The 22,606-nt window shown below is 41.8% G+C and overlaps 1 protein-coding gene across 2 annotated transcripts; it reads left to right on the forward strand.

The window, feature by feature from the left end:
* The first annotated feature begins 5,353 nt into the window (after positions 1-5,353).
* Positions 5,354-21,633, forward strand: Rbm45 (RNA binding motif protein 45). Of its 2 annotated transcripts, XM_037204897.1 has the most exons (10): positions 5,355-5,765; positions 8,807-8,929; positions 10,383-10,509; positions 13,069-13,191; positions 14,049-14,234; positions 16,243-16,372; positions 16,537-16,621; positions 16,799-16,962; positions 18,321-18,519; positions 21,345-21,633. In XM_037204897.1, exons 1-9 carry the CDS (start codon positions 5,463-5,465, stop codon positions 18,511-18,513), a joined length of 1,434 nt encoding a protein of 477 aa, XP_037060792.1. In that variant the 5' UTR covers positions 5,355-5,462; the 3' UTR covers positions 18,514-18,519; positions 21,345-21,633. The 2 variants fall into 2 exon arrangements, with proteins under 2 accessions (XP_028736430.1, XP_037060792.1); XM_028880597.2 differs by lacking the exon at positions 21,345-21,633 and having other exon boundaries at positions 5,354-5,765; positions 18,359-18,480.
* The last annotated feature ends 973 nt before the right edge of the window (positions 21,634-22,606 follow it).

Below are 22,606 nucleotides of genomic sequence, written 5' to 3' on the forward strand. Positions count from 1 at the left end.
AAATGTGGACGGTAAAAACTATGTTCAGAAGATTTCAGGTCGGAATGAGGTTTCTGTTGGGAAGGTAATATAAGCCATTCATGTTACATTCTGACAAACGGTTTGTCTACATATTGTCCACTTGCTTAGACTCTAGGTGAGGCTGAATTTAAAAGCAATGGCCGAGGGGTGTGGAGTCAGCAGTTAAGAGCCCTGGCTGCTCTTCCGGGCACCGAGGGCCACTTCAGCTGCAGTACATGAAGAGCTAACTACCATGTCCGCTGAGGGGCAGACCTCGGCACCAGCCACATAGTACTTTTTTCTCAACGTGCAAAATGTTAAAGTTTGAGTGATGTTGGATGTTAGGCTTCCAACCAGGAAGCTCTAAGAGGTCACTGAGGGAAGCTGGGAAGGAAAGGCTGAAAAGATAATGGAAATCCCAAGACAGAGATGCTAGGAAAACCATGCATTTGCCAAGAAAACCTGCATGTTGTGAACAGAGCCAGCCCAAGAGAAGCCATGTAGGTTACAAATGACAGGGCTGACTAAGACCTCAGGGACTCACCTTACACACTCTTTAACATCTGTCCCACTGCTTTAGGTCATGTTTTAGCCCCACCCCCTTCTTATATCCCACTCCTTTCTATGACGTAAATGTTCATTCCATACCATTATATATTTAAAGTATCTAATTTGTATTTTATTTTATAGGTGTTTGCAACTAAGAGTTCATTTTTCCTTGAATTTTTAAAAAGTATTCTATGTTTCTTTTGCGCCTAAGTCTCACTGTGTATCCTTGCTGGCCTTGAACTTGGGATCTTCCTGCCTCCGTCTCACAGGTGCTGGGATTACAGGCACATACTATAGAGGCAGCTTTGAATTTGGACAGTGTTAGAACTTCGAAGAGACTCATAGACAGGAACTTCGGAGATTACTGAACATGAACTCATGTGTTTTGCATTATGAGATGCCCATGAGCCTTTGGGGGCAAGGAGGAGAATGCTGTGTTTTGAATGTGTAATGCCATCAGGCTCATGGACTAAATGCTTGTTACTATGGGGGAGACACTTTGGGAAGTGAAGCCTGGCTGGGGAATAGGTCATTAAGGACATGCCTTTCAAGATTGTGCCTGGTTCCCAGGTCCCTTTTCCCTGCTTCCAAGATGGGAGAAGCCTCTGCCACGGGTTCCTCCTGTCTTGTTGTGCCTTACACCAGCCCCAAATCAGCAAAACTGAGGACGAGGGTTGAAACCTCTAAAGTGTGTTAGAATGAATCTTTTCTCCCTGCAAATATAAGATAAATCTGTTATTACGTCATTACTGATAGGTGAAGTGCTCTACATTGAGTGTAGTGACACTTATGTCACCTGAGTCCCCCCAGATGAACTACCTGAATTTTCTACCTCACTTGAACCTTGTCTTTGAGGACAAGACAGGGCTAGAATACCCTCTTCAGGGAGCTAGAACAAACTGTTCAGCTCTGAGATGGGTGAAGGAGTACCAGACAATTTCTAACTTCTTAAAGTCACCTGCATGCTCAGTGAACCACTCTAACGCTGTGGCAGTCGGCATCCTACAGGAGATGCCTGAAATAAACGACAGTAAGAGAAATAAAACCTCCATTTATTCCCAGAGAAGACATGGATATTCCTCCCATTTATGAGCTTAGCCCTCATCCAGGCCTGGTGGGTGCAGGCCTGTTATCATAACTACTCATGATGCTCAAACTTCAAAGTGAGTGAAAGGCCAGCCTGGGATACCTAGTTGAGACTATGTCTCAAAAAAAAAAAAAAGTATAAAATGGAAATACATCTCTCTGGTGAAGCCTAGAATGAACAGGACTCTACATTCAATCCCCAGTACTGAGGAAGAAAATAAAAACAAAAACAAAAGCCTATTCATCCCCTACATCTTTTCCTCCATATCTACAATCCCCTGATTTCCAGGGGTTCAAAGGTTCATATGCATGCCTGCTCCCCACTTCTTACATATTGGGCAAGAAAAGTTTTTTCTTCCCTACTCAACTGGTGCTCAGTCTTGTTATTGGCTCCACAATTCAAAGAAGGAAAAACAATCCTCTTTGGGGGAAAAATGGAAAATATGTGATGAATATACTAAAACATACCTAACAGAACCTTTCAAATGAGTGAGTTTAGGATCACAGCTCAATAAATTTGTTTAAAATAAATAAATCACAGGAAAGAAACATGCTTCTATTTTAGTAATGTAAATACATGCTTCTAACTTTCCCCAAATATGTGATATTTCCTGTTTGGGTGATAAGGGAAAATGTCTTTCCTATAATTTTCCAGTGCCTTTCTTTAAGGATAAGAATCAATATTCTTATTTTACAGCCATAGCGGTTTAAGAAAACCTTCCCACTAGATGGCACTGGTGTGCAAATTGTCATATTGATAATCTTTGCACTTCCTCACGTCAACAAAGTGATTCCATTCTTTTCGCTCGCCTTGACTGGTCTTTCTACCACAAGGCAAAGTGGAAAGATACGACAAGTTACTTCCTGTTCTTTCTGAGCTGCTGATAAACGGAGCACTCCCTTTGCAGATACAGGATGTAATGCAAGGAGAGATGATTGTAACTCCTGTGTCAAATTCACTGTAACAACCCATAACTCCTGACTCTTAGAGACCATCAGTCACACCATATAGAAGTCGGTATGGGCACTGTAGTTTAAGGCAACTAGAAAATTAATGTCTCCTGTGTCTTTGTACACATGTCAGTTCATTTGGTCCCCAAACTACTAGCTTTATATAGTCATTACACAAGTCTAAACTGTTAACTTCAGGGAGAGAAGAGAAGATCAAAAGTGGCCATCTTGTTTGCTACTTTGTCTCTTGCGTCTAGCACAGTATTCAACACATACTTAAAAGTCAAAAACATCAGTTTCTAAGTGTGGTAGTATACATCTACAATCCAAGCATTTGGCAAGCTGAGACAGAGACTCAAAGTTCAAGGCCAGCTTCTGCTAGACAGTGACACTCTGTGTCAAAATAATGGTAAGGGGCTGGAAAGATGGCTCAGCAGTCCAGAGCACTGGATGCTCTTCCATAGGACATAGGTTCGATTCACAACACACACATATGGCAGATCACAAACGTAAGTTCAGTTCCTGGGGATCCAATGTCCTCTTCTGACCTCCACAGGTATTGTGTACATGACACACAGACATACATTCAGGAAAAATACTCATATACTTAAAAAAAAAGATAAATAAACATCTTTAGAAAAAAATTAAGCTAATTGAATGAATGAGTAACTTCCCTAATTATGTCTACTCTACGGTTGAAAAGTCTGGAGCTGGAGCTATGCAAGAAGTTTACAGGATCCAGTGACAAGATGGTTCTTGTTCTGCCATTGAGTGTCTAGCTTCTGGTACACAGTTGGCACACAATAAATGTGGACGTGTTTGACGTCATAGATGCCCAGCTCTTAGCAGCCTGGATATGGGCGCTTTAGGAACTGTGCTCCTACCCCACTGGTGTATGATATTTTGTTTATGTTCTGACAAATCAAGTGTGCCTAGAGATCAGAGGGCAGAGTTAGCCACTAGTTAACCATAGAAGCTAGGCAGTGGTGGCACACACCTTTAATCTCAGCACTTGGGAGGCTCACGTCTTTAATTTCAGCACACGTGGGAGGTGGAGACAGGAATATAAGTCAGGTAGAGACAGGATCTCGGCCCCTTTTGGTCCGAGGATTGAAAGAGGCAAGAAGTCACTGGTGGCTGCTCCCTTGCTTCTCTGATCTTTCAGGTTGTTACACCAATATCTGACTCCTGGTTTTTATTGTTCAGACTAATTAGGATCATGCTTCAGCCCTCTTTTGTGGTTCTTTCTTTCATTTCATTCCAATGCTACTAGAGGCTAACTCAGTCTTCGGTTCTAGACATCTGGTGACCTCACCATCAAGGCTCATTTGCAAGCCCTAGAAGTCAGCGGGCATTTCCTACTTTGCTTGTGTCCACTAATTTCTCCTAGTTCCCAGGTGAGCAGCCACCATTTTCTCTGCTCCTGACTCTTGGAAGTGTTTGTGGGAATTGAGCAGATCCAACAGAGGGTTGCCTCTGGGTCTGGTTCTGTTACCTGAGCCTCTTAACTTTGGGCCTCAGGTTCGTCATCTCTGAAGAATGAGACTAGGATTCCATGCTTGTAAAGGCTCCTTTCAGCTGTCAGGCCCTATGGTTTTAACTGTCTTAGTCAGGTTGCTATTGCTGTGACACCATGACTCTTATTAAGGAAAACATTTAATTAGAACTGGCTTATAGTTTCAGGGTTAGTCCATTGTCATCATGGTGGGAAGCATGGCTGCACACAGGCAGACATGGTGCTGGAGAAGGAGCTGAGATTTCTACATCCAGGTCCTCAGGCAGCAGGAAGAGAGAGACACTGGGCCTGGCTTGGGCTTCTGAAACCCCAAAGCCCACCCCCAGTAACACACTTCCTCCAATAAGGCCACACCTCCTCAACCCTCTCAAGCAGCACCACTCCCTAATGGCCAACCATTCAAATTTATGAGCCCATGGAGGCCGTTCCTAGTCAAACCACCACAAATTCTGTCTACGGGGACTCTTAATTGAGCTTATGGTCAAAGACTCCCTGTTTTCACCAAAACTTTGGACAAACTCCCCCATGTCTTCTACTTGTCTATTCCCAACTTCCAGCTCTCCCTCCTAGGGCAATCTAGTTTGAGGACAAATCCTGATAAATCAGCATGTCTGACTGCTGTTCGGATCTGTCACTGTGGCCCGCCTGCAGCACGCGTTCTGTGAAGCAGGTCTACCAAGAGTCTCTCTTCCCCCTGATCTTCAGTGATTTTTCATCTACTGACTTTCACACTGCCCTGTTATAAATCTTCACCAAGTCGATCTCTATGCCTTGCTGCAAAGCCTCATTGCAGTGGTCCTTTGTAGCTGTCCCCGTGGACCCTTACGAGTAAAGTCTGCCTATTTGGGGGGCTTGGGGGTTTTGTTGTTGTTTGTTTTCTTTTTGAGACCGAGAGTTGCCCAGATGCTGGCCTCGAACTCTCTATGTAGCCCATGAGGCCTCAAATGTAGCAATCTGCTTCTGGCTAAAAGACTAGGATTGCAGGCTTGTGTCACCACATCCAGTCTCTCTCTTAAAAGGGTGAAGAGTAATCTTTTTGTAACAACACATGCTTGGCTGAGATGAAGCCAGAAGCCAGTTTGGGAAGGCTTAAGCACCGGGCAGGTGGGTCTTTTTGGCCACAGGGCAAATAGGTTTGCACAAGCTGATTCTTGGTTTCCGCGGGACTGATTTGGGGCTGTTTAGAGTCCACCGTGGCGCCAGGGGGCGCTGCAGAATGCTCCCGGAAGCCGGACTCGCTCACGGTGGGACGGCACCTGCCTCCGGGCTCCGGGCTCTTCCGGAAGCGGAGCTGCCGACTGGCCGGTCGGACTGAGCTGGCAGGGCGCCGCGCCGGGCTCCGTCCCCGAGGTAGGGCACCATGGACGACGCCAGCAGCTCCGCGGGCAACGGAGGAGGCTTCCGCCCGGGTGTGGACAGCCTGGACGAGCCGCCCAACAGCCGCATCTTCCTAGTGATCAGCAAGTACACGTCCGAATCGGTGCTGAGGGAGCGCTTCTCGCCCTTCGGCGACATCCAGGACATCTGGGTGGTACGCGACAAACACACCAAGGAGTCCAAGGGCGTCGCTTTCGTCAAGTTCGCCCGCAGCTCACAGGCCTGCCGGGCTATGGAGGAGATGCACGGACAGTGCCTTGGCCCCAACGACACCAAGCCCATCAAGGTGCGGCACCGGGGTGCTTAGGTTAGGGGGTGCGGGGGGAGAGATGCCCGGTTTGGGGTGTCTGGGATAAGGGTGTCTAGTTGGGGTGTCTCAGGTTGAGGTGGCCGGGTCAGGGTGTCTGGGGTAGGGATGCCCGGGCTTGGGAGGGGGGGTTGCCAGCTTAGGCGACGGCGGTGTGGGTCGGGGTCTCTCTTTCGCCCCTCGGCTGCACCGGGGATGATGTGTATCAGGTAGGAAAGGGGCTGGACTCTGCTCCCAGCAGCCCACTTAACTTGGGTCGGGGATGGTTTGGAGGAGAGGAACCCCGCCCTCTGGCCAAAGGAGCACCTTCCCCTGGGAACCGATTGGGTAGCCACAGGCAAGGACTGCGCAGCCATGGTTGTCACATACCATAACTCACTCGACCTGACGCTCCCCTCTCCCTGTCCATTGCTAGAACTTTTCTGACCCACCGCTCTCGGACACTTGATTAACCTTTGCCAGTAGATACTTTAGTCTTAGGTGTTTTGTTTTTTTTTTTTCTTTCTCAAATAATTCGTTTTTACAAAGTTCAAGTAATATTACAGTGCCAGCCTATAGCCACAAGATTATCAAAATAAAATTATATTGTGACAAGCCATGCTACATACTAGAGAGGGGCCAACCTAGAAATCTGTGCAGGGGTTGGGGGAGTTCTGGCTTTGGTTTTATAAGAATACCGTTTATGAGTGTTCATGCACTGTGGGATGGGGTCTCTCCCGCCACTGCTGCCCCAGGGTGCTGTGCATCAGAGAGGGAAGGGGTTAAACTGTGAGGACAAGGTGTGCACTAGGTGATTCTTGTCCTGTGTAAATGCAATCCTTTATCAGAGATCGTAAACACTTTAGGCTCTAAAATGTAGAGATCTGTGATCCGATGGCACCTCATCTCATTTTGCCCGAGGTCCCTTTTTTCTCTAATGTTTGCGTTTTCTTGAAGCTTCTCTTGTGTCTTCCTTTGGATCCTTCATTGCTGATGTGTTGACTAGATTCACTTAGACTAGCCATTTCTACCAGTACCTCAGTAGTTCTTGGCATAAGGCGGGCATTATTGAAGAAATGACTGAAAATAGACTGCCTAGGGATATGTCTCTAGCTCTATCTTATAAGTAGGGTCCTTTGCCTCTATAACAAGCTGTCTTCTGAGCAAAAGGAACGACTTTTGAGTCCCTGGATCCAGTGTTCTCTTTCTTCAAGAAAAGTGTGCAATGCCATGTTTCTGTTTTTTATTCAGTTTCCTTTGAGTTTCTGCCTCCTGAAGAATTCATTGTTCGTGGTTTTCATATTTCAATGATGTGCTGCCCTCCTTAAAGGAAACACATACATATATACATGCATAAAACCTCCTGGGTCCTTGTGTATAAGGTGGTCTATGTCATTTCAAATTATAAACAGTGACATTATCTATTAAGAGTATTATGGTTATAATAGCATAAAAAAAATCAAAAAAAAAAAAAAAAAAAAAAAACAAAAACAAACAAACAAAAAAAAAAAGAGTATTATGGTTATAGCTACATAAACAAGTCTATAGCTTTAGTCACAGATTTTAATATACCTATGGAAAAATAAAAAACTAAGACAAATTGAGGAACAAATATTGTACTACAAAGCAAATTAAATTCAGATTCTCCTCCCTGATAATGTTGTAATAAAATTAAACTGCCAATATTAGAATAATAGAGCCTCCTGTGAATTTTCCAGCTCCATGTGAAAGCATTTAGATATTCATGGAGACAGATCGGTTTGGTTATGCTACCCTTTTCTAAAATTAGTGTTAGAAAGCAGTTAGAATGTCTAGACTTAACCCCAGCTGTATGAATAATTACATTAAATATAAATGAACTAAACACCTCAAGGAGGAGATCATCACCAGGCATGTTGGTACATGACTATTGTCCCTGCACTCAGGAAGCTCAGGCAAGCAGATCCTGAGTTCAAAGCCAACCTAGGCTACATGGGTAGTCCCCATTCCACCCAAAAGAAGATTCTGTAAAACAAAAACAAGAACAAACCAAAACACAACGAAGTGATTTTCTTTGTTTACAAGAAAAATGATTTAAATATAAAGATACTGTGTGGTAGAAATTTTTAAAAAGCTCCTATCAGTGAAGATAGATTTCAGTATGTAGAATATTAATAGATAATTTCATAAAGATGAACATATAGCAATCCCATGTGCTTACGAGGCCATAACAGAGCTTTGAAATAGATGCAGCATTTTGGGGTGGGAGGTGGGGGCTCTGGGAATCAGACCCCTGGCTTCATAAACACTAGACAAACCTCTAACACTGAGCTGCACCCTCAGTCTGGAGAGTCATCGCTAGGACTAGGAGAAAGATTAATGGTAATCTGGTTTATGTTCAGTCAGCATCTGACCAAACAAGTTGACAAGGAAAGATGTATCGTCACATTTTTATATCAAGAATATAATGACCTTTAGTCCACACTGTGTCAAACTACAAAGTGTGTGTTCTTTCAAACAGTGACCTGCTCTTGGTAGTCAAAAATGCAAAAGTAAGCACTCGGGAGGCGGAGGCCTGGGGATCTCTTTGAGTTCAAGGCTAGCCTGGCCTATATACAGGGCTTTCCCATAGCCAGGATTACATAGACACTGTCTCAAAATAAGACAAAAAGAATACAAAAGTCAAAATGTGTTTAGAAAGAACAGTGTGAAGATTGGTATAATAATTTTTTAATCACTGCAATAAAGATTGCTTTTGAAAAAAAAATTATAAGACCCCTACCACATTGCTTTTTTTTTTTTTTTTTGGTTTTTCGAGACAGGGTTTCTCTGTGTAGCTTTGTGCCTTTCCTGGAACTCACTTGGTAGTCCAGGCTGGCCTCGAACTCACAGAGATCCGCCTGGCTCTGCCTCCCGAGTGCTGGGATTAAAGGCATGCACCACCACTGCCCGGCATCCACATTGCATTTTAATCTGAGTTGTATACCTATATTATAAAGTAAGTAGGCATAAGGAATATGAATACAGTTAACATTATTCTAAGGGCTTTGTATGTTTCTTAGGTTTTCATTGCTCAGTCCCGATCCTCAGGAAGTCACAGAGATGTTGAAGATGAAGAACTCACAAGAATCTTTGTTATGATACCAAAGTCCTATACAGAAGAAGACCTGCGGGAGAAATTTAAGGTCCTTATGCGTTCTTATCATAACTCCGTTTTCAACATTGTACAGTTACTAACAAGCGGACAGTAATGGTGAGAGTCCCCTCTGCCCAGACTTCATCGTGAAGTCTAGGCTGAGAAAATGAGGTGAAAAGCTAGTGTTTTCATTCAACTACACAGCTAATAGGTGGTGGCACCAAGGTTTAAACACACTCTGCTCACAGAGCCCGCTCTCAGACTTTGACGTTTCAAAGCACCTCTTGGTCCTCACCTCTCTTGCCTCTCTGTAGAGTGAGTCCCAGGCCTGAGTCAGGCCCAGGCATGTGAGCTGTTGGCTAATACTTCTCATGGCCGGCGCTTTGTTGACATTGTACTCACTTACAGAAAAGGTATTCCTTCAAGTGGTTTTGTCCTAGAATTTCACTTCTACACAGGTCATATTTAAGGGAAGACAATATGGCTCTGAGTACTGATCAGAGGAAATGATTTTTTGAAGATAATTTTAAATCTTTGTGCCTATTGCAATGACTATATGTAGGCTTTCACAGAAATTACTCAACAATGTTTTAAGGTTGTTTTTGTGTTGTGTGTGTGTGTGTGTGTGTGTGTGTGTGTGGTATTTTCTTCTGTTTAACCTCTTAACACTAAGTTGGAGGTGGGTAATAAGCAAGAAGAAAAAGCTAGCAGGAAAAATTAATTTCCATGTCTTTTGCCCTACCATTGAGAGTTGATTTTTAAGAGTAACAGATTCCAAAAATTTATATTCCAAACTTCATCCAGTAGTAAGAAAATGTTTACCTATCTTTTTCTAAGAGAAAAATTAAACATTGTACTCTAAGTATATAATAAAGTTGTTTACAAGAGAATTTTGTAAAATACATGCTCAATGACATACAGTGAGTTTAGAATCCCGTGTCTTCAATACTAAACACTATTGTGTGTTTCTCACAAATTTTCTGAGTAAACCATTGTGTTTCGCTCTGAACTGTTGCTCAAAAGAGCATCCAGTCATTTGTGGTACTGTTAGAGACACCTACACAATTTCAGCTAGCCTTGCTGCGTGTTGGGTATTTCCCGGGCGTGGAAGCATTTTACTGACGTAGATCAGTCCGGTTAACCTTTGGCAGTCCAGTGTGGTCGGCTGAAGACACAGGCGCAGGGAAGGTGAGTTACCTGCCTAGTCACTAAGTGGCTGAGTGAAGATTTAAATCTCAGAATCCCAGTTACAAAGCCCTCGCACCCCTCTGCTGAGCAAGACCATGTGGACAAGTTCTTTCTCCCCTGGCTTGGTTTCTCTGTGGTGTAGGTAAGGTACGTGATTTTCAATTGTTGGCAAAATCAGCAGTGTAGAATGTGTAGTCTTGAAGGATTTCTGTGTTTGCATGCACGAGACACAAGTAAGTATAAATTTAAATTTCAAAGTATCTGTTACTCGTTTTGAGTCTCCTGAGGCCATTTCTTTTAACTTTTATTTATAGGTGTATGGCGATATCGAGTATTGCAGCATTATTAAGAATAAAGTCACTGGAGAAAGTAAAGGTCTGGGTTACGTGCGATACTTAAAACCATCACAAGCTGCCCAAGCAATAGAAAACTGTGATAGAAGTAAGGATGGCTTTCTTTCACGTTTTATTTTACGTGTGTGGTTGTTGTGCCTGAATGTGCATCTGTGTGCCACATGGATGCAGTGCCCACAGAGGCCAGAGAACGGTATCAGATCTCTCGGAACTGGAGTTACTGGTGGTTGTGAGCCACTGTGTGGGTGTTGGGAACAGAATCCAGGTCCTATGTAAGAGCAACACATGCTCCTAACCACTGAGCCATCCTTCCAGCTCCAGCTATGTTTGTTTCTTAACCTTGCTAAAAGGCCTTTTTAAAAAAGAATCTCACTCTTATAAATAGCAAAATCTACTACTAGATTTTTGCTAAAGTTAAATAAGAAGCGAGTAAAATATGATATTTGAATCATAAATATATGATTCAAGGATGAACACAATTTGGACTTTGAATCAATCATGTGCTGAAGCTATCTTGGTGACTGTGTTGTCAAGATGTAAGCACAGGGCACACCTGCCTTGTTTTTTTTTTTTTTTTTTTTTTTTTTTTTTTTTTCGAGACAGGTCTCTCTGCATAGCTTTGCGCCTTTGGAACTCACTCTGTAGACCAGGTGGCTCGACTCAAGAGATCCCTGGTCTGCTCCGAGTGCTGGGATTAAAGGCGTGCGCCACCACCGCCCGGCGCACACCTGCCTTGTTATTTGGATAGATTTGGGGCTTTAAAAAATATTTGGTAAGTTAAAATACTAAAAAGTGATTTACCCTTTTAGAGCTTTAAAAATATTTTTCTTTTTTTTTTTTTTTTTTTTAAACAGAGGCTTGCTGTATAGCCCAGCTTGGCCTTGAACTTGTGATCCTTCTGCCTCAGCCTCCTAAGTGCTGCTGCCTTTATAAGCATATGCCACTATGCCCAGCAAATCTTGTTTTTTTTTAATTTTTATTAATTATGTCTATAGTATTCTGCCTGCATGTATCCCTGCAGGCCAGAAGAGGGCACCAGATCTCATTACAGATGGTTGTGAGCCACCATGTGGTTGCTGGGAATTGAACTCAGGACCTCAGGAATTGCAGCCAGTGCTCTTAACCTCTGAGCCATCTCTCCAGCCCCTGCCCAGCAAATCTTATTTTTTGTATTTGTTCCTGTTTGGCCAAAGCCCTAACCAGGATTTAATATACTAACAAACATACAAATTAAGGGTAGGGTTGGTGAGATTTGCTATCACAGGTAATTAATTTGAGGTTATAATGACAAATTATTGGACACTTTGATGTTATACATAAAGCTGACTTTGAGAAATAAGAAGTGTAATAAATTATTGGGCTTTAGACTATTATAAAAATCTGTATATACAGGAAGAGTTGCTGTTGATCAGTAGAATTCTTAGGTGCTTCTAAAGTCCACACCACACCACAGTTTTCTTCGTAGGACCGTGTAGATTTCTGAGTCAGTCTTAATTGACTCTCTGTGGTATGCTCCTCAGCAAGCTAAGAGGAAGATATAATTGAAGTACCTGGGAGCCCTGGCATTTAAAACTTTTATATCTATATCGACTATCTAATTCCTAGAAAATAAAGGATAGGAGAATATTTTTAAAGGCTGAAAACCAGAAGTATATCTTGTTTTCAGTCACCTCCAAATCCCTCATACAGTCACAGCTCCTCTATAAATTTTGAATGAGCCCAAGCCAGCTAATTTATCATGTTTGCAGTTGTTGAATAATATGAATGCTCTGAATGCTTGAAATACACCTATGTATACATAATATAAATAAGCATTTTGTCTTGGAGGGTTTGTGGAACCACCCCATTGGGTGTAGGGATTTGGGGAAGGTGTGCATGGGGGTCAGATACTGGCTCATCCACCTTGTTTTTTTTTGGTGGGGGGATGCGGGGAGGGTTCTCTCTAAACCTGGAGCTCACCAGTTGGCTAGCCTGGTGTCCTGTCCCCACCTCCCCAGTGCTGGAATTACAGGCATGTCTGGCTCACTGGCTTGCCGTGTGTGTGTGTGTGTGTGTGTGTGTGTGTGTGTGTGTGTGTGTGTAGGCGAGCTGCCTTCAGATACCCATGCTAGTGTGGCCAGCACTTGACCCACTGAACTGTCTCTCCCTCGCCCTCTTCCACTCTTTGGAGCTAATCCTTAGACCCCCTCAGTAAGAACTCTTGATCTAGAACAAGGGGACCAGTTACAGAGCTGTCGTGATTCACTGCAGTTGTAACTTAAAAACAGGCAGAGAAGTTAGAGTGCAGAGTACATATAAAGGAAGCAGGTTGGTAAAAGCTTAAATGTGAAGGTGCCCAGCGGGGTTTTGATGCCAAGGAAACTGGGCAAGTGGGTGATACCATTTTTTTTTGAGGGTGGCATAGCATTGCTGACCTTTCTTGTCTATATTGATTGACCTTTACTTGCGGGTTCTTGGTTTGTTTTTGTTTTTTATTTTCTCATTTACTTTTTGTCCTTTACCATAAAACAAAGAAGTAGGTCTGCTGGAAATGGCCACCGTGTAGATTGTTTTATATAGTTATATTTCTAAAACTAGGTCAGACCCTCAAAACCAAATGTGTTAAATTTACTATGAGGCTTGAAAATTCATGGATTCTCATTTTCAGGTTTTAGAGCGCTCTTGGCTGAACCTAAAAATAAAGTATCTGAGTCCCCAGAACAAGATTATTACAGCAGCATGCGGCAGGAGACTTTGGGGCATGAACCTCGAGTCAATCTGTTTCCCTTCGGTGAGTGGACTGTCTTCTTCTTTACATTAGTAGCATAGTCAGGACATGTGATCTAATTTAATTTTCAAGCCATTCTTTTGTCAGCAACCTGAAAATTCACCACCTAGTGAATGAAAATCTTATATGTAGTTTGTTTTGTTTTTCCTGAGAAGTTGGTCAGTCCTCCTAATAGCCTTAATACTGAACCCTTATTTTGTTTAATTCATTTCCAATATAGATTTCTCTGGCTAGCTACACGTTATCTACATACTAACGTGTGTCGCTTCTATCTATGTGTGTGTGTGTGTGTGTGTGTGTGTGTGTGTGTGTGTGTGTGTGAATTCTGCTTTTGTACAGCCAACCAAAAGTATGAAAATGTTACACAAACAGCCCTTCAGTCTGCTACCTTAAAGTGTGGTTTCCAGAAAGGAGAATAGCCAAAGTAGAGGCTAGAAAAGGGGGAGGGGGAGTGAGAAGTCAAGGTCCCTGGGTGCCGTGGGCTTAAGTTTTCAGGTAAGATCCTTGCCATATCTTACCGTTTTATATACTCAGCTCCTTCCTGTGGTATTTAACTAGACATTCCTGCAGTTGTTCTGGGTTGAAGTTGGTAAGGAAGTGGGTGAAGCTGCCTGTTTTCTTGTGACTGGTTCTTTATGGTTGTAGATTACTACAGCACTACAAAGTACCGGGGGAGGTGTGGTCAGAATGCATTGTATGCATGTATGAAGTTCCCAAAGAATAAATTTAAAACGTATTTTTAAAAACAATACTCCAAAATACAGTGTCTTTGTTCAAATATCCTTGTACAAAATGGTTACATGAATGTTTTAATGTATAGAATGTCATGATTTACTTCTATATGTGTGTGTGTTATATAGTTGGAGAACAACCATCTGAGTTTCCGAGCTTTGACAAGAATGACAGTAGAGGCCAGGAAGCGATCTCTAAACGCCTGTCGGTTGTGTCCAGAGTCCCCTTCACAGAAGAGCAGCTCTTCAGCATTTTTGACATCATCCCAGGACTGGAGTATTGTGAGGTTCAGCGAGATCCTTATTCAAACTATGGTAAATGACTGTTTCGTTAAAGTGGTTTTTATCCACAGCACATCTGTATACTGTTTATGTTACAGGGAGTTTATAGTTTGTATTTTTCTAGTTTGTTTTTTAATTCTTTGGTTAACATACATATGTTTATTGTACAGTGGTTATTTTCACAATGACATTTTCATTCAGGTAGATCATGTACTTGAATCTCATTACTACCTATTACCCTCTACTGTTCCTTTTTTCCTACTTTATAGTTAAAATCCAAGAATACCTTAATAAGTAAATATCTGAGAATGTATCTTCTTTATAAAAGTCATTCACCATAAAAATATTTTAATTCAGAATAAAGGATTATCTATATCCCATTGTACAACAATAGTGCCTCAGGCTAGAGTCTGTTTTACCCTTTGGATCGATGCTAGCCAAGTTATAAAATGCTTAGTTTCCTCCGCATGCATCTCTGTTGTTGGTTTTTTTTTGTTTTTTTTTTTTTTTTTTTTTTTTTTTTTTACTCTTTTGGCTCTTCTGGGAGCCTGCCACTCAGCTCCCAAATAAATCACACATTTATAAGTATTCTTACTTATAAATGCCCGGCCTTAGCTTGTCTTGTTTCTAGCCAGCTTTTCTTAATTTTAAATTATCCATCTACCTTTTGCCTCTGGGCTTTTTCTTTTTCTTTCTTCTGTATGTCTTACTTTGACTCTTACTCTGTGGCTGTTAGTCTGGTCTGGCTGGCCCCTAGCATCCTCCTCTCCTTGTTCTCTTGCTCTTTCTTTTCTCCTCTCCCAGATTTCTCCTCCTATCTATGCTCTCTGCCTACTAGCCCTGCCCATCCTTTCTCCTGCCTTGCTATTGACTGTTCAGCTCTTTATTAGCCCATCAGGTGTTTTAGACAGGCACAGTAGCACAGCTTCACAGAGTTAAACAAATGCAACATAAGGGAATGCAACACATCTCTTCACCATTAAACAAATGTTCCACATCATAAACAAATGTAACACATCTTAAAATAATATTCCACAACAATCTCCAAGTCTCTTTTTCTTAAACTCTCTGGCATCCTAAGTGCGGTGCATCTCTCTGTACATTCTCAGATTTGCAGTAGAACAAGGTGTGTTAGTTACAACCAAGGCATCCTCCACAGGCATATCAACAGATGTTCTGATCCCGGCGGTGCTTTAGCTGAGGTCCCCTCTCCAAGTGGCTCTAGGTTGTGTCAAGTTGACAGTAGAAACTCATCAGTGCATTTGATTTACAAAGGAATATGATACTGTGTTTCTCCCCCAAATAGGTTACCTTACAGATAAGTCATGAAAACCTTTTGGTTGTGTCACAGGCTCCTGGGCTCGAGGATCAATCTTTCCCTCCCTTCAGTGATGCCCTCTTAATTAAAACCTATCCCCAGAGCCGAAATCTCATCAAAGCAATGTGAAATGGGCAACTTGTAGCCTTAAGACTCTGTCATGCCCTGCTGTTTTTCATACATACTGCCTTCCTCCGCTGTTTCCACTAGCTGGGTACACAGGATAGTAAGAAAACCTCCTCATTTCAAAGAATTAAGAGTTTGGTTTTATGTATATTGATAGTCTGTAAGGAGATTTAAGCTGGGCCTGGTGGAGAGTGCCTGTAGTGCCGGCCCTCGCTGGGACACAGGCAGGGGGATTGCAAGTTAAAGGCCAATGCCGTGGTCTACACAGCCAGTTCCTGAGAACTGGCTGAGAAAAAAACGGAGTGGAGGAGGGTCTTAAAAGTCAACTCATTAGATGGAATATATGCTGATACTACACTTTCTTAAAGTACTATGTTTCTGTTTTGCCAAACTTTGGCTCACACTTCACTGCCTACAGATAATCTTACAGATGTGTTTAGCAGAGCTTTGTTCTCTGTATTCTCTGATTTTGTGTTTACTAGTAGCGTGATCATAAGCAAAGTTCTATATTTTTTGTCTTCAAGTTCATTGTAACTGGGGCCTTAAGGCTGCCCGCCATCAGCTGCCTTTTTTATTTCTGTATATTCTCTATTTTAGGTCATGGTGTGGTTCAGTATTTTAACGTAGCATCTGCTATTTATGCAAAATACAAATTGCATGGATTCCAGTACCCCCCTGGGAATCGGATAGGTGTTTCCTTCCTGGATGATGGAAGTAATCCGGCAGAGTAAGTACCATTCCAGGAACGTCCTAGCCAAGCTGTGGGTGGACGTGACTGTGGCTTGAAGAATGTAAAGGCACAGTTAACCTCAGGTGAGGAAGTCACACCAAGTCACTGGTAAGATGCTGAATAGTTCTAGTTTTCTGTCAATTGTCGGTTGTTGTTTCCAGTCTCATCAGAAAAATGGCCACACAGATGGTGACGTCACAGCTCGCATCAATGGTGTGGAGTGACCCAGGTCAGCAGCAATTTTTGGTAAGTAGGTGTGACTCTGTAAAGCAGTCAACAGATAATACGACATTTGTTTATTGTTGAAGAAAGAACATCTTCAGAGCTATTGTAAAAGACCACGTGGGTGCATCTTTAGCTCTTGGCCCCAAATCCCCAAAGAGCAATCTTATTTCTCTCCCTTTGTGCCTGACTCTTCCACAGCAATTTGGAGGAAGTTCTGGGTCACAGTTGCCTCAAATCCAGACAGATGTTGTACTTCCTTCGTGCAAAAAGAAAGCCCCTCCCGAAACGCCTGTTAAAGAAAGACTTTTTATCGTGTTTAATCCTCATCCTTTACCGTTAGACGTGTTGGAGGACATATTCTGGTAAGACTCACTTCTACAAAGCTACACATCGGTAGTTATAAACAAGTACGTTCAATGCATTTAAGCAAGTACCCGCTATTCTCGTGATCCTACAGCTGAGAGACGGCCTGTTCCGAGGTTTCAAAGACTGTTTATTGATCTTTTCAGTTTATGATCATTTCCTTTGTCAGGCACATATCCTAGCCTCTAGACAGAATTCCCTGGGATTTTTGTTGGTGGTGTTGTTTTTAAGACGTAAGACATGAGGATGGTTTTTAAAGCTGCAGGTGTAGAATGGACAATCACTTGTCTCTTGGGAGTGATGCATTTGCATAGACCTGTCTTCCTATTTCATTTCCTTCCTGTAATTCAGTCTAACAGCTGACTAAGTAGCTTACATTTGGCCAGCACTTGGTTGGATCCTGAGTATTATGTCATGTAGAGCAAATCACTTGATTATAGGGGATAGTATATAATAAGTGTAAATGAAAGGAGAGGAAAAATACCTATTTTTATATTTTACTATAACTTTATATCTACCATAGCTTTTTTTTCTTCCTTTTTTTAAAGACATTTTCCTTTTGCCTTCTAAGAATTCTAGTGAGTTAAGCAAATAGGAAGCATGTTAAAGATCCACACAAACTACTAGCCATGTGGTGATAGTATGTTGACCTTTATGTAACTGATTAATTTAGCTTTTGTTTTGTTTTGAGCCACGTCTCTGTGCCAGGCAGCCACTGGGTTGGGGTGCTAAATGTGATGTACAAAAAACAAAATATTTTGTTACACTAACAAGACATTAACTATACAGAACAGTGGTGGTTGGGACCACAGAAATTCTGAGGTTTCTCTTTTAACAAGGTGTGTGACTTGTAGGATAAACCTAGTTTTGCTGGAGGAGGAGGTTGGGGGTGTAGTTTGGGTTTTGGAGGGTTTTGTTTGTTTTCCTGCCAAAAAAGAATAAAAAGAAGTCATTCGAATACAGGCTTTGAGAGATTGTGGGGGATTCAAAGCTGGAGAAGCCAATGGGTATCCTGAAAGCTGAGTTCATCCTCACCTGGAAGGCATGGTGGAACTGTTGAGATTTTTAGGGAAAAAGTCAGGAGACAGAGGAGAGAATAAATTGGAGAGGGACAGCCATGGGGCAAGGAGAGGTGTGAGGAGAACGTTAGAGTGAGGAAAAACTGTTCCTGTTGGTGGGGAATGGAGGCCTCCGAGAGCGCTAAGAGAATTGCTGAAGAAGGAGCTGCTTGTGGAGTATCTGGCAGCCGTGAGATGTTGGCCACAGGTAGACGTTGGGAAACAGTCAAGACCCGCGTTTAGAACTTACTGAGAGCACCCATCGGTTTCTGATACTTTGGTCTTTTACTTTGTTTCAGTCGTTTTGGTAACCTGATCGAAGTTTACCTTGTGTCAGGAAAGAACGTGGGCTACGTCAAGTACGCAGATAGGATAAGCGCCACCGACGCCATCACGACTCTGCATGGGAAGATCCTGAACGGGGTCAGACTGAAAGTCATGCTGGCGGATTCCCCAAGAGAAGAATCCAAAAAGAGGCAGAGAACTTACTGAGTCTCGGTAAGAGTTTCTTACCCACTAGCGAAGGAGTGTGGCGGGAGTGTCTGTAAGTCCCTTACTCGTGAGCTTTTCCTTCGGGGATTTTTGAAGCTGGTTGAAACCATGTTGGCTTAAACCCTATTAACAAAGCCAAGGTCTTTTTGCAATATGTTTTTTAAATTTAAAAAGTTGTTTGAACTCAGGGCTGGAAAGATGGATTAGCAGTTAAGGGTGCTTGCTGCTCTTCCAGAAGACCCACATCAGGCTGCTTATAGCACCTGTGTGTACTGAAAGTTCTAGGGCAATCCAATGCCCTCATCTGAACACATTCAGTCATGTATACATACCCACAGACAGACACATAATACAGACACATAAATAATAAAATAGGTCTTTTAAAAAAGTAATCTTTTGACCTCTTACTATTGAAAAACAGTATAAAATTATATATATATATACATATACATATACATATACATATATATATATATAATCTTTTAAACCTAAATCTTGGTGTCTTTCTGAACTCAAACTTAATGAGTTTGCTCTTTAAAAGTTTACATTCAGAAAATATTTCCATGTGCACCTATGTATTTTAAAGGACTCTGACCATTTGCTAACTCCCCTTTTCTTATAAATATTGATACAACATGAATTTCTTTTTCTGTTGATTAATTTTCAAAACTCAATCTTCTTTTTTTAGTGATGGGCTTTATCTGTGACTTAAGGGAGACATCATCTTTAGATTGTTTTACTCTGATGAATTCTAAGTTTCAGGGACAATCTGTTTCCTGTTTCCTACACTCATCATCCTCCCAGCCCTGCTACATGTCAGGTGCGTCCAGTTCTGACCATTACTGTGAGCTGGTAACTGTCAGAATTAGTCATCATAGGCCTCATCACTGAAGACTCTTTTGTAAAGCAAAGCAAGTCATTAGTGCCTCCTTCGTTGGCAGTGAAAAATGCCCACTGGGGCCCATAGAATAATCCTATTTAAAAATGCTTCTAAATGTCTTAATTTAACGACAGAATCTACATTCATTGCACTAAACAGTTGGCCGTTAGCTCTAAAAGTATTTAGTTACCAGTGAAAGAGAATTAGCAAGCACATTTCCTTGTTTACTAATAAAATGTTATTAATTTAATTCTGTTTTAAGTGAACAGTCCTTTAAAATATTCTGCAAAAATTACACTTACACCTTTGTCTAAATATTTTAGTGTATAAGTGACCATTACTGCTTTATTCGGGGGAATCTTTGCCCTTTAAAGGGGCAATAATATCCTAGTACAGGAAAATGTAAAAGGGACTCTCATGGTTGAGCCTTTCCTTTTTTTTTTTTTTTTTTTTTTTTTTTTTGGTTTTTCGAGATAGGATTTCTCTGTGTAGCTTTGCGCCTGTCCTGGAACTCACTTGGTAGCCCAGGCTGGCCTCGAACTCACAGAGATCCGCCTGGCTCTGCCTCCCCGAGTGCTGGGATTAAAGGCGTGCGCCACCACCGCCCGGCGGTTGAGCCTTTCCTAATGATAAATTGACATTTTCCGGGGAATTATTGGCTTGCAGTCTCAGCACTCAGCAGACTAGAGCAGGAATACTGACTGAGGTTAATGTGGATATGTAGAGAAAGCTTTAGAGAGAATGTAAAAGCATGCGGCAGAAGATTTGGACTGGACCCACCTCTAACGCTTACATCTGTATAAATCCATTCACTTTGTGGAGGCCTGTCCCTCAGGAACAGTAGAGTTCCTGATAAAATGAAAGAAAAGCTTTGTAAATATGAGCTAAAGCTCTTACATGTGTGGCTGTACTGGAGCCTTTCCGATGTTATCTCATCCAGTGACCAGAAGGTAAAAGCTGGGTGGCACACAACTGCCAGCCAGCGGCTGCCGTGAGAACCAAGTTTTAAAACACAGCGGCTTCGCCCTCACGGCGATGTGCATTCATCTGCTTCCTAATGAAAGGAACTGCAGCTTCCAGCATGGCTAGCCATCAAAGTAAGAGTCTGTCCTTCCCCATTATTGAATTTGGATACATATTCAGGGCAGAGATGAAAAGGAGTCATATAACATGAAGATAGTGACTTGGTTAGGGTAGAAGTGGCTATAACCTGGATGCCTTCTAATTGCACCATATTTATCTTTTTTCTGCACATCCTCTGTTTACCTGGGATGTCATAATGACATTTTCTACCTTTTGAGGTCATTAAGTAATTATATTGGCCAAGTTTGGTAGCCTGAACCTATAGTTGCAGTTCTTGGGAGACTGAGGCAGAAGAATCATAAATTCAAGAGCTTAAGGCCAGCCTGGAAGACACTGTGAGACCCTGTTTCAGTAACTGAATAATCTTTTTTTAAGGTTCAACAAAGAGTGTGATAGACCCCTACATCTTACATGTGCGCAGCAGTCGTTTCTTTGGTGTGGTTGGTACAGTGGCTCTGGAATGCTAGTTGATTTTGTTTCTGAGGAGTAAGCCTGGGACTAGACGAGTCACACCTAAAAAGTAAAAAACTGGTTAAGAGTCAATGTTGAAAGTAGTTGAGCCCTATTTTGAGATGAGTCTTGTGTTTATAATATATTTCTCTTTCTATTTGAGGAAAATAGAAATTTTAATATTTCACAGCATCTGGTTTTAAGGTAATTCACAGAATTTCCCTCTAGAAATCCAGTACCTGCTGGCATCGACCTTCTGAGTAAGTTTGGTTTTGTTTACTTGGTGGCATTTATGATTGAACAGATCAGACTGGCTATGTAGAAGTTAAAGAATTCCTGACAGTTTGGGAATACTAAACACAGCAGCTATTCCCTTTCAGGTGATGATTTTCATCCTTGTATTGTGTTCTTTCTACAGAACAAAGACTAACTAATGACATAATCCTCAGCTGACTGACTGAAAAACGGGACTGGACAAACTCCCTGTGGACAGTTGACAGCTTTTTTTTCTTTTTTCACATATCTGATAGTCTACACACCATTGCTTGCCTGGGATTTCTGACTTGTATTTTTGTCCGACTTTAATGGTAAAACTAATATAGTAGTTGTTTCCTAGAAGAAAATGTTGTAAATAGCAGAAATAAAGCTTCCATAGAGAAATATGTTGTCATGTATAGCAGAAATAAAGTTCGCTTTGGATAACTAAACCATGACTTATTTATGTGAAAGACAAGAATGAAAAAATAGTAATAGGAGGTATTTAGGATGTAAGTAAGTGGCATTTCTCATTGATTTTGAGATGTGGATTTTCACATGCTGATATCTGTGAAAGTAGAAACACATCAGGTGTATCAAACAGTGTGACTGGCAGTCTCTTCCCAGGGAGACATGAAATAAAGGTGTTTCTTTCAGCCGCTTGCACCTTAGAGTTAGCAGGGGAACAAGCTCCACCCTCAGTCCACACTCACTGTCGGCTCTGCCGTGGCACAGGCACGAGACATTTCACCAGGAAGAGTGGATGCTGGGTACTTACTGCTGGACCAAAATGTGTTGATTTTGTGTGCATTTCTCAGGATGAAAAGTGTCAGTGATTTAGAAATTTAGAGGGCTTGTTTGTCATTTGTCATCGAGTAATGGACTGACTTGGAACCCCTGCTCCTCCTGCTCTCCCGTCCAAGACTGTAGGTCTCGGCTGTCACACCTAACTTAAGTAACAGTGGCTTTGAGAGAATGGACTTTTTTTCCATTGTAAATATAGAAACAGCCCAAAAATATGCTATGCAAGCAATTATCACAACAGACTATGATAGAAGATTGACTCATTTTGAAATGAAAACTAAAAACTGTGAACCCATCAGGCATGGTGTATCATATCTGTAGTCCCAATATTTAGGAGGCTGAGGCAGGAGGATTGCTGTACATTTGAAACCAACCTAGGGTTGAGATCCTGACAAACAAAACAAGAAAAAATTACTAAGTACTGTGTATTTTGAAAATTCAAGAACAGAAATTGTATCAGCTCTTAAAAAGATGAAATCAAGGACTTAGCAACTTAAAAGAAGGTATAATGACTTATAATTGTTAAAACATTGATTAATCACCTCCTCTTTGTTCCTGTCCTGTCCTGAGTTAAACTACAGATAAGGAGCGCTCAAACATAGGGAGCATAATAGAGTATTT

This window comes from Peromyscus leucopus, chromosome 4 (assembly GCF_004664715.2).
Source record: "Peromyscus leucopus breed LL Stock chromosome 4, UCI_PerLeu_2.1, whole genome shotgun sequence".
Classification (NCBI taxonomy): domain Eukaryota; kingdom Metazoa; phylum Chordata; class Mammalia; order Rodentia; family Cricetidae; genus Peromyscus; species Peromyscus leucopus.

Bases quoted from the DNA above. Each gene is read 5' to 3' on its own strand.
- Rbm45 (XM_037204897.1), top strand. From the start codon at position 5,463: ATGGACGACGCCAGCAGCTCCGCGGGCAACGGAGGAGGCTTCCGCCCG. The intron at 13,192-14,048 runs GTGAGTGGACTG...TGTGTTATATAG, and splicing joins AGTCAATCTGTTTCCCTTCG to TTGGAGAACAACCATCTGAG. The intron at 16,622-16,798 runs GTAAGTAGGTGT...ACTCTTCCACAG, and splicing joins CAGGTCAGCAGCAATTTTTG to CAATTTGGAGGAAGTTCTGG.